The 12,411-nt window shown below is 38.5% G+C and overlaps 1 protein-coding gene across 1 annotated transcript in view; it reads left to right on the top strand.

Annotated features, from left to right (window-relative positions):
- ABCB4 (ATP binding cassette subfamily B member 4) overlaps nucleotides 1-12,411 on the top strand; it is a 77,822-nt gene that overhangs the window by 58,109 nt on the left and 7,302 nt on the right. The window contains exons 21-26 of the mRNA XM_054496959.1: nucleotides 138-341; nucleotides 3,934-4,034; nucleotides 5,626-5,766; nucleotides 8,266-8,422; nucleotides 9,424-9,621; nucleotides 11,177-11,383. Of these exons, the coding sequence (XP_054352934.1) occupies nucleotides 138-341; nucleotides 3,934-4,034; nucleotides 5,626-5,766; nucleotides 8,266-8,422; nucleotides 9,424-9,621; nucleotides 11,177-11,383 (1,008 nt within the window). The remainder of the gene's footprint in view (nucleotides 1-137; nucleotides 342-3,933; nucleotides 4,035-5,625; nucleotides 5,767-8,265; nucleotides 8,423-9,423; nucleotides 9,622-11,176; nucleotides 11,384-12,411) is intronic.

Here is a 12,411-nt window from a genome sequence, read left to right on the forward strand (position 1 = left end):
GTGGGTTTATTGTAATGAAAGTAAGCCAATGTAGCTCAGGCACAGAACCCACTCAACATTCTGACCAAGAGGCTAAGGCTGGAGCGCATGCATTTGGAGCTTAAAACTACAGTTGCTTTGTGCTTTTTCTCTTCCAGGCCACAGGAACCAGGTTGGCTTTAATTGCACAGAATATGGCTAACCTTGGAACTGGTATTATCATATCATTTATCTACGGTTGGCAGTTAACCCTACTGCTATTAGCAGTTGTTCCAATTATTGCTGTATCAGGAATTGTTGAAATGAAATTGTTGGCTGGAAATGCCAAAAGAGATAAAAAAGAACTGGAAGTTGCTGGAAAGGTAGGTCAAATAAGGTTTCAATTGGTGTAAGTGTTGTTTTTAGACATGTGTCTTATTTGAATTATTTATCATGATATGCAGGCTTTAATAATTAAATGTGCTCACTACAACTAATAATTGTCAATTGTGTATGAAATATTTTACTGTATTAATGTCTAGAACTTAAATATAAGGTGATTAACATAAAACGTTTAGCCTATAGAAAGCACTTAACATAGTTATGATAAAAAACTTCTGAATATTCAAAGTGCATTTCATTTTACTTCGTGTCCCAATGCTACTGTTTGGACAAATGTCATCCCTGTTTCACAAACCTTCATGCAGAAGACTGTAAGTGAATTGTTCAGGGTCGGACATGTGCTGGCATTTAAGAGATCCTCTTCTTCTTGGCTGTGATTTCTATAATTAAGATGGCAGCCACCAGTGGCAGTAATGCCTCGATTTTGTGGTTCTCACTATAATGGCAATTGGGCTTAACATTTACTTGAGCCTTACTACGTGCCAGTTATTGTGCTACATATTTATATGCACCAATTTATTACATATTCACAATAATCCTATAAGGCAGGCACTATTGTTATCCCAATTTCAGAAATGCAGAACCTGAGATTCAAACAGAAGTTAGAGATTTGGCTGGGATTTAAGTTCAGGTCTAGTTTCAAAGCTCTTACCTCTACTATATGGTCTCTTTATATGTGTTTAAGTGTCTAAATCTACACATAAACATTTTATTTACACGTACATGCACTGAAATGTTCAAATGTAGATTATACCCATGAACATTTTTTGTCTTATTTATGTAATTATTATCTTTTATTGAAACATGAAGAAGTGAAGCAGATAATAAATATAAATTATGATATAGTTTTTATAGCATTGCACTTTACAAAGCCCTTTTACAAGCATTACTGCAACTGACCTTCACTAGTTATGAGAAGTGGAACAGACAGTATCTCTATAGGGAAGAAGGCATCAGAGACTGGGTGAGTGACTAGCTTCAGAGGCTCCATATTAAGGGGGAAGATAAACATTCAGACCAACCTTGTTTCCACTAAACCAATTATGTCTGGTGAAATCCTTTCCTGTCCTCTTGTAATCAGCATCAGCTGCCGCTGCATGCAGCATTAGGTATAATAGTATCTCCAGGTTTCCATCAGAATGCACTCTCCTCATTTTCACGCTGCATCCTCTCCAGGACTTGGAGCTTGCTAGGACAATATGTGGTTCCCAGGACTTGGGAACCCCTAGGTGTCCAGAGTTCTTGAAGATTCTCTTGGCTGCTGGCTGTGGGTACTTTAGGGCATCATTTCCTTGACTTCTGAGTGTCTCAACTAACTGCTGAAGAAACACTGTGTAGCTGTGTTTCTTCCCCTGCCCCTCAATCCTGCTTCTTTCCACATTTCATATGGGAGAATGGTCAGTTGGATGGAATGAAAATAAACTTTTCTTAGACAAGTTACATGATAGAAAACACCTTGAATCTAGTTAATAGTCTTAACTCTATTAATTGTTAGAATTTTGTCAGAGTAGAGCAGGTAGAATTGAGCAGTATTGAAACAAAACAAAATCTTGGGTTATTAGCTTTGGTCTTGCTACTCACAGTGTGTAAGGCTGTAGAAGATCTCCAACTTCTCTGGTCCTCACGTTCTACCTTAGTAAAACGAGAAATTGTACCAGATACTGTCCCAAGTTCCTTCCAGCTAAAACCCTGTTATTCTAAGGATCAGAGATTGAATAACTCAGACTGGCCAGTTTAATTTTTTTTTAGTAACTACTTTAACCTAATAGGGTTATGAAAGATGAAAGATTATGAAATATGAAAGATTTTAAATATGAACGATTAAAAATTTTTTAAATGTTAATATCAGCAGTTCAATCATAGTTCAATATTGTTTACTCAGTCAGCACTTGATTGAGAATAAGAGTCGGAAAGAAGTTTCTAGAAAAACCCCAAATCACTGTTTATTTAAAAAGAAATGCTCCCATTTACCTGGGTACAGTTTCATCATCGTTAAAGTACAACAGGGTTTGAGGTATTCCCATCCCAATTTTCCAAAAAGGGCTTGGTAGTGAGGGTGTTGGTTACTGGGCAGGGAGTAGGGAGGGAAGACTGGCTCATAACCATCTTGACCCAGGCCCTGTCTGGTCACTGAGATTAAGGGCCCTCTGTGCCAGAGCTAACCCGCAAAGCAGTTGACCCATGACTAGAATGTCAAGAGGAGTGTCAAGTCATTACTGGTTTCTCCTTGTGTAAATTACACAGCAGGGGTAGCAAAATAGCATAATGGCTTAGGAACATGGACTCCACATCAGATAGCCTGGGTTGGAATTCTTGCTTTGCTACTTATTAACTTTAGAACTTAAGGCAATTCAGTTAACTTCTCTGTGCCTCGGTTCTCTCATCTATGTAAATAGGAATACTATTTACCTTTCAAGGTTGTGAAGCTAAATGAGATCATATCGGTGAATGAGGTAATACTTGGACATAGTAAAAGCTCAGTAATTTTTCTCTATTCTCATAATTGCTATCTGTTGTATCTTTATTACAAATGAAAAATCTATGGTTATTCAGTCTCAAGCATCAAATATCTTCCTTTCAGCTCATTACAGAAGCTAAGAACCGAGGCAAAAAAAAGTCTTAAAGCTGTTAAAAGCCTAAAATTAAGATCTTATGCTCCGTGTGCTGATGGTTTAGATGACTCAACTACAGAACTAAGATTTAGACTAAATAGCTATGTCACAGACAATGAACATTTGTCAAGGGTGGTTTGGCTATAAGAATCAGAAAACTGCTCTGGCTAGTTTGGGTAAAAGCAATTTGATATAAGGACACTCCAAAGTGCAAGAAATACAGGCAGTTTGTGTTTAACTGGCTCTTACAGCCACAGGCTCTAATATCTGAGTCTTCCTATACATCTATTCTATTCCTTGGATGCTGATATTCAGACCAGCTTCTTACACATACCCAATGTGACATCAGCCTCTGAAGCCACAGGGCCTCACAGTTCAAACTTGTGTCCAGGGCCAGGAAACCAAATCTGATTGACCCAGATTAGTCAGATGTCTGCCTCTGATTTAATCACGGATTTAAAGCATGCTCATGTTGTTTACAATTGGGATCTCCTTCCCATTGTGGGTGGACAGCTTTTATAAGAAGTTACACTCAGGGAGGAAATAATTGGCAGCTCCAATAGGCCCTTAGAAATCACAGCCTAATCCTTTCTTCTAGGACTCTGCCTTGTGAAGAAAGCAAGGCCACAAAGGGGTTGTGACTAAGGCCAGTCATGTAACTGCCTGGTGGCAGGCGGGGAATAGAACCAGGCCCTTGGTTCCCAGGCCACAGTTCTTGCTCTTAGCTGATCAGCCTTCCTGGGCGTACAAAGACTTGCCTACCATACTTAGCACAGCCAGAAGTACCAGTTTTGTCATAAAGCTAGTCTTGAACATATTATGCCTTTTGTTTTTAATTTAAAGGAAATTAAAGCCTATCAACGTAACCTTCAGGATACTTTTGACAGAGCCCTAGGGCTTATTTTTCATTATTTCAGAAGTAAAAACACCACTTCTAATGAAGGTCTATTCTCTATTACAGATTGCAACAGAGGCAATAGAAAATATTAGGACAGTTGTGTCTTTGACCCAGGAAAGAAAATTTGAAACAATGTATGTTGAAAAATTGTATGGACCTTACAGGTAATGAACCATATGATTCCTGCTAGGAACCTAGCACTTTCCTAAGGCTGAATTATTGTCCCAAAAAGATAATAAAAGCTCTGCTGCTCCAAACAATGATATGACTATAAGGGTGACCTTTTTTCAATAATCCTGTCACTGAAAATAAGTAGCTTTTTGATGTGACTAGGACACAGAATTATATTTTTTTTACATCTTATGCAAACAATAAGAATAGGTCTCCAGGAGGTAAAAGATACAGAGAATTGCACAGTCTTTGGTTATCAGTGCAGGCAACATAAATAACCTATCTGGGTGACTTAGGACATTCCTTTAAGAAATTGCAGTGCGTAGACTTTTTTGCAGTGTGTAGACTGAACCAAAAGTGAGGCTTGCTATTGGGTATGTTCCAGAGGAAAGTATTTCATTTGTTCTCTGAATGAGGACCAGATCCAACCTACTCTGAAGATAAAGAAACACAGCCTATTTCAGTGGTTTATAGTTCAGCAATTCAAGAAACTCCTAATGGCACAATTTGCCACTCATTTCCACTACAGCTTGATTTTATAAATGAGTATGTTTTAACACAAACAAAGTTGAACACAACTTAGATTACAATTTTGCAGACTGGAACAGTAGTTTTGAACACTTGCAAATTTGAACAGATATCTTCAAAAGTCTCAATTTATGCCATCTCCTCAGTTATGCACACTTCATATGATACTAAAGAACGTGCAGCTACATCTTTGTGTCCATTTGATGTTTGACATATAAACATGTATGCACCATTAATGATGACATATTTTTAACTTCAAGGAGGGTTACGGAAGAATAGAAAGCTGAAGCTAATTATGAACTTGGTTATAATTTAAAGATTCAATAGCATCACAGAATGCTCAAGTTTTGTAACACCATGTTCACAGCACATAAGTTAAACCATCCAAATTAGTAATACTTTGAATTTTTCCTTTTGCCAAAAATGCCCTCATATTTGAGAATAACTCAATTATAGTTCTTTTGGAGGATTCAGAAGCCAATAAAGTATAGCATCAGGTCAAATTAGAAACTGTGCAAAATAAATTATATACAGGGGCTGGCAGGGTCTTGCTTGGGAAAGGACTTCTGGTGTATATCTATGTAAACTTCAGGGACTCAACTTTTGTGAATCTGAAACATGAATTTTAACCTAACAGAGTACAATTAGTTACAGGAAACAACGTAATAGTAGTAAATCACATTCAGATAATTCAAACTTAAATTCAGATCCTGACATTTTAGGTATTTTTGAAAAAACAACTATGCTTACATAATAGGAGTTGAACATTGGAGTCATCAGATAATATGTAATAATATCAGTTATCATTTGAGGAACCACTATGAACTAGGCACTGTGCTAGACATTTATATGGTTTTTAATTGTCAAAACAATTCTGCATTACAGTGATTATTTCCATGGTATAAATGTTTAGAGAAGTTATCATTTACGCAAACTAATATAACTGGAGGTGGAACTTAAACCCACTCGGCCAGACTTAGAAGCTGTGCTCTTTCCACTACACAGCGCTAAGGGAGGCTGAAGAGATGGTTACAAGTATATTGATTTGCTTTTCAGGAATTCCGTGCAGAAGGCACACATCTATGGAATTACTTTTAGTATCTCACAAGCATTTATGTATTTTTCCTATGCCGGTTGTTTTCGATTTGGTGCGTATCTAATTGTGAATGGACATATGCGCTTCAGAGATGTTATTCTGTAAGTAGCTTTAGAATTATTAATATTATTCTATAATAAGGTTTTAGTAGGTTTATGCAAAAGTTTAGAGTAGGAAAAAAACGACTCCTGTGTCCAAGGATGAGGTCAGGGATTTAAATTTACCACAGTTTCCATCCTGGCAGGCACAGAGATCTGATCTTGTTAATACTCCAAGTGCAGTTTCATTTTGCGGGCTACAATTAAGCTTATGAAAATGATCAGAAAGCACAGTTTTAGTTGTACATATAATCCTGGTCAGGATGATGCAAATCCTCTCATTATAGAATATAGGCAGAAAAAATCATAATTAGAAAGTTGCTGGCGACCATGGACTCAAAACAAGGTTATATAGCTTACTATTATCTACAACCAAAACATGGCCTGGAAAATGAGATGGGAATACTTGATGGAAGTCTGGCAAAGGCACTCTCTCCCTAACCAGGCCTGAGATGAGACAGCCCTGCCAACATTTGCCTCTCAGCCTCTCCTTTTTCCTTGGTTTCCAAGGCGAACTACTGGTCTTTCTGTTTGATGCCTTCTTTTCATAATGTGCTCAGCACATTCCATTAGGTTGCAATCTAGGCTTGAAAGAGGGAAGCCACTCTTTTTAAGATCATTTGGTATGTTTCTGCTCTGGTGGGATGATTTTAAAGTAGTGGTGAACAGCCATTTTTGAAATAGGGTCAAGACAAAAAAAAGCGAAAGTGTGTTAGAGCTGGTTTTTTTTTCATCCAAAATTAAAATTACCATGAAAAAGTGTATCTATATAATCTTTGTATCAGGATCCCAGCAGGAAACAAATGGCACAGCAAATGGGTTAATTGATGAGTTTGCTAAAGGGTCTATTTACAAAGGCCTGGGAAGTGTTAAGGTAAGCAGTACCCAAGAAGGAAGTTAACACCCCAGCAATACCCAGCTAGAAACTGCTACCACCCTAAGCCTAAAGGCAAGAGGAAGGAAAGATAGCCAGAACTCAGCATAGGTGCTTTCTGTGGTCTTTGATGGAGGGACAGCAACTGCACCAGCAATCTGACAAGAAAGAAGCCAAAGAAACAAATACCCTGGCCTCACTCCCTTCCAGCCTCCCTATCCTCTGCTGTGCCTTCCATTGGCCAAATCCTATGAAACCAGAGGACAAGAAAACCTTTTGATTCAGTTCATGATAGTTGGAATCCCCAGACATGGAGTAGGGGGATAGAAGGTAGAGATAGGTAAAAAGTGAGGAGTGATTTTGGGGGACAAATGGAACTAGCAGCTGGGGATTACAACTTAGAGTACAACTATTTATTGTATAAAAAATATTGAGAACATTTCTGAAAGTGAAAACCGTTGGAAAGTTACATTAATCCTGCTTCCTTTATTTTTTAAAATCATTGACATGTTAAATTATGGAAACCTAGACGACAGCTTTAGGCAGTACAGGGAAGCTATGCAGCCACATGTGGGTTGTTCATCACTATTTTAAAACTTAGTTTTTAGCAGCTCACCTTTTCATCAAGTATTTAAAGGAAAGCTTTACTATACCTCTCATCCCAGCCCCTAGGTATTAAAACCCATTTTTAATATTTTAGCTTTAGAAGTTTGGAGGTGAAAACTTAAAGTTCTCCATTATCACTAGAGAACTCTCACTCCTTTCTCTGGGGTAGTGCTGGTATCAGAAGTAAATTGCTTTGTGAAGTTGTAGATCTCAGGATCTTTAGCCCTTCCTAAAAGTTGTCATAATCAATATCCATCTTTAAAGAGCATATAATTAGAAAATAGAACTTTAGTTTAAGGTGACTTTTTTTTCCAGAGTGCTGTCAATAGTTATTTTAACTTTTATTTTAGGTTCAGGGGTACATATGCAGGTTTGTTAATACAGGCAAACTCATGTCATGGGGGTTGGGTGTACAGACCATGTCATCACGCAGGTACTAAGCATAATAACTGATAGCATAGTTGTTTTAATTGTAAATAAAAAGCTATTTCTAATAAAGGCTTATTTTCCCTAACAAAAATTCTTTACAGTGATGATGATTATCATTTGTGTGGTAGTATAAAAGAAACCACAAACTGGAAGTCAGGGCCGGAGCTTTATTAGAAAAAGCTTACTTGGAACTGATCAAGGCCCTTACACACTTTGTGCTTCAGTTCCCTCAACTCTAAAAAGAGTATAACCAGCAACTAAAATTAGCTGAGCTCACAGATCAGATTCAGTTATAAGCCTCTTCTTGAAAGTAAAAACCTTTGGGAAGTCACAGTAGTCCTAAGAAATTAGGGGCTACTATGCAAAGGGAGGTCAGAAAGCAAGTCGAGAAAAGGCAAACCCTCAGAAAGTGGATTTGCCCCTCTCCTAGATTTCTCTTGTTACTAGAATTTTATGAAAATGTATGTCGGGGAGAAAGGGGATGATTAAGGAGTAAAGGGAAAAAATACTGGTAAGCACTATACCTTTAGACTTTCAAACATCATGGAGTTAATTATAAAAGCTAATTTTTGAATTCCTCTACTTCTGTCTAGGGTGTTTTCTGCAATTGTGTTTGGTGCAGTGGCTCTAGGACATGCCAGTTCATTTGCTCCAGACTATGCTAAAGCTAAGCTGTCTGCAGCCCACTTATTCATGCTGTTTGAAAGACAACCTGTGATTGACAGCTACAGTGAAGAGGGGCTGAAGCCTGTAAGTTCTCTGATGCCTGATGATGCTTGATCAATTTTTCCCTAAGGTTTGCTGTCTGCTAGATTATAGCTACAGGATAAGTTTGTGATGATTACACCAACATGTGTTTCATTTAATTTGTAATATTTATATAGCTAATATTTGGGCAACTTGACTGGCATTTAAAAATTTTATAGGTGGTTTCAAGGACCCTGAAGTTTAGCACATCAAAATTAAAAAAAAAAGGAAAACCAGATATATTAGAACTGAATAGTTTCCACAAAAATTTAGTCATTTCCACATAAAGGTATAATTCTACCATGTTAACGCAATTAGCAATTTGACTTTAATCACTTTTTGTAATAGTTTAGGTGTAATTGGTAAGAAGGGCAGTTCGTTCACAATTTGAGAGTAATAATCCTATGCTTTATTATCTATAAAGGTAACTTAAACTCACATCTGAGTGTTCTTTGTATGACACAAGATGCTACACATTGTAATATACAAGCAGCTGTGTAGGTAAAGAGACTGGTACTTACACAGTCTTTCCAGGACTTTCCCAGGTATTTCATGTTCGATAAAATTGCTGTGCCCAGTGAGTGAGATAAAGAAAGTGAACTTAAGAAACTCCCAGGGTTTGCCATCAGGGCTGTCCACTGAAACTTTAGGTAGAAACTGTTGCTAAATTTCCAAGCCTTTAGAGTCTTTTGGACACTGGCTTGATTCCAGCTTCAGAATAAGCAGTTTGGAAAGCTAGATGAATATCTTAAAGAAATCAGAAACTAAGTTAGATAACAACTCATGGTAATGACTTTTTGTCTAATCTCACTTATACCCCTATCTCTCACCTTCATTTCACACCATAATAACTTGCTATCAATATTAACTGGCACCAGAACTATACCAAATATGAATTTTATGTTTCTCTACTACAGTCTTTGGTAAAGTTTCCTTGAAATAATATTTCTTATTCCAATAATTATCAGGCCAATTATAATAGCAACATTTAAACATTTATCCAGGATAAATTTGAAGGAAATATAACATTTAATGAAGTCGTGTTCAACTATCCCACCCAACCAAACGTGCCAGTGCTTCAGGGGCTGAGCCTGGAGGTGAAGAAAGGCCAGACACTAGCCCTGGTGGGCAGCAGTGGCTGTGGGAAGAGCACGGTGGTCCAGCTCCTGGAGCGGTTCTACGACCCCTTGGCGGGGACAGTGGTGAGCACATTTCCTTATAACTTGATTGAAGGCTATATTTTAATTGGCCCAACCAATATTGTCATAATGGAAAATATTGGACAAATGTAGACCTAGAATCCTGTTTGATACAATGACCACATTCTATAAACCCCAAACTGGCACCATATCTGAGAAATATATGGGGACAATAGGACAGAATGTCTGGAATTCAGTCTAGCTCAGAAAATACTGCATATAAGGTTAATTTTTACCCTTTCATGGGCCTTTCCAGTCAGTCTGATTTTTCTAAGCAAATACTGACTTACTGGCTTATAAAGGTGAACTACAGACTCCTGCCCAAATTCAAAGCTGACTTCCAAAACAGGGTGCAACCTGCTTATTGCCTCCCCACCGCTTTCAGTTTTGCTGCCTTCTCTTACCTTGAATTCTAGGCTCTCGAACTTTGACTTTGATCCTCAACCTCCAGCCCTTTCATATTTGGCTTTTGTCATTGATTTTCTAGCATGTAGCCCCGTGGCTCTCTTCCTTGAGTGAAGACCAACTCTTACTGATAATGCTTGTATCTGTCATAACCTTGGGACAGCACCCATGACAGAGCCCTGGGAGCCTGTCCCCATTAGCCAGTCACCAAAGTGTTAAGCCTTGTTTAAGTTGTTTTATTAATAGTCGTTAAGCCTAAATCAGCCTTGTTAAGCCTAATTTAGTTGTTTCTCTCTGGAAATCTTCTGCTTTGCTATTATAACTATTCTGCAGGTAACACAGGCAAACCAGCTCACCAAAACTCTGTAAATATGATGTGCCAATACTACGGTGGGAATTTTTTTCTTTATTGAGATCAAGACTAGCTGGACTTGTGTCTATTCCTTTGCCTGTAACCTTTACCTTAGAGAAGGCTGTATTTTCAAGTACGTATTACAACCCTTCCCTAGGAGCACCATGCCTCCTGCCTATAGCAAGTAAAACAAAAAGAAAACCATCACCGCCAGCAAAAATAATCCTCCCAAAGACACTGCCCTTTGTAACTTGTTCCTTTTCCATGGGATTCTTGTCCTTAGTGCTATCAGAGAGGTGAGGGAAAGTTAAGGCTAGTAGTTTTCAGGGAAAAGAGAGGTAGAGGTAGGACCAGAGTCAACCAACTTTTGGAATCTGGGGGCCCTGCTTCTGATCAGCTTTTTCACTGCTGTGCATGGGGGAAGGGGAAATCAAGTCAAGGTGAAGGGTTAGGATTATTCTAGTGACAGCAGACCTGAGTGGGACACCTTGATGCAGGCTTCTTTAAGGCAGAGTAGGACACAGATGGCTGGAGGAGGGCAGACAAGGACAAAGAGAAGCGTGAAAAAAGAGGGTCAAATGTGCTACCATTTTGCCAGTTAGACCAAGATAGGGATGGCTTAATCACCATAAAAATCATCATGTTGGCCATGCTGGCCTCAATGGTATAAGTCTTGGAGGTTTATTGTTTTGCAGCTGCTGATGCCCTCATGCAACAATCCTCCAAATGGACAATCTAGTAACTTTTTAGTTTTTTTTCTTTTTTAAACCCTTCTTATAGTTTGTGGACTTTGGTTTTCAGCTTCTCGATGGTCAAGAAGCAAAGAAACTCAATGTCCAGTGGCTCAGAGCTCAACTTGGAATCGTGTCTCAGGAGCCTATCCTATTTGACTGCAGCATTGCCGAGAATATTGCCTATGGAGACAACAGTCGGGTTGTATCACAGGATGAAATTGTGAGTGCAGCCAAAGCTGCCAACATACATCCTTTCATCGAGACGTTACCCCACGTAAGTTAACAGGTAGCTGAAATCAGAAGAGACTATTTTTTATCCCCCAAACAATTACCAAAGTTATGCCAACAAAATCTTGTAAGAAAATATGTTGGTTTACTAACATTAACAACTTGGACAAGGCACTTCAGGATACCAAGCTTCCTTATTTGTAAATGGGAATACATTATGCCTACCTCATACAAATGTAGTGAGAAGCTCAAAACCACCATACTTCAGGCTACAGATTGGTGGTTGAGGGCCGCATTTAGACTGCAGTCATGTTTGGTTTAGCCCTATGGTACTTTTAAAACAACTGTAGTTTTTATTTTGAGATAATTATGGATTTACATGTAGTTGTAAGGAATACAGAGATCTTATGTACCCTTTACCTAGTTTCTGCCAATGACAATATCTTGCAAAACTAGTATACGGTATCACAAGCAGGATACAGACATTGATACACTCCACTCATCTTATTCAGACTTCCCTTGTTTTACTTGGCATTCATTTGCATATGGATTTAGTTCTGTGCAGCTGTATTACAGATGTGGATTCATAGATCCACTAATTAAGAACACTGGCCAGGCACGGTGGCTCACACCTGTAATCCCAGCACTTTGGGAGGCCAAGGTGGGTGGATCACGAGGTCAGGAGATCGAGACCATCCTGGCCAACATGGTGAAACCCTGTCTCTACTAAAAACACAAAAATTAACCAGGCGTGGTGGCGGGCACCTGTACTTGCAGCTACTAGGGAGGCTGAGGCGGGAGAATCGCTTGAACCTGAGAGACAAAGGTTGCAGTGATCCAAGATCGCACCATTGCACTCCAGCCTGGGCAACAGAGTAAGACTCCATCTCAAAAAAAAAAAAAAAAAAAAAAAAGATACAGAACATTCTCATCTCCATAAAGATCCCTCATATTGTCCTTTTAGAGCCATGCGTATATCCCTTCCTCCCTCTCTCACTCCTCCCAAACTCTGGCAAACATGAATCTGTTCTCCGTTTGTATAATTTTATATTTTAAAAATGTTTTTTTTTATTA

The sequence above is a fragment of the Pongo pygmaeus genome, chromosome 6 (genome assembly GCF_028885625.2).
Source record: "Pongo pygmaeus isolate AG05252 chromosome 6, NHGRI_mPonPyg2-v2.0_pri, whole genome shotgun sequence".
NCBI classification, from domain to species: domain Eukaryota; kingdom Metazoa; phylum Chordata; class Mammalia; order Primates; family Hominidae; genus Pongo; species Pongo pygmaeus.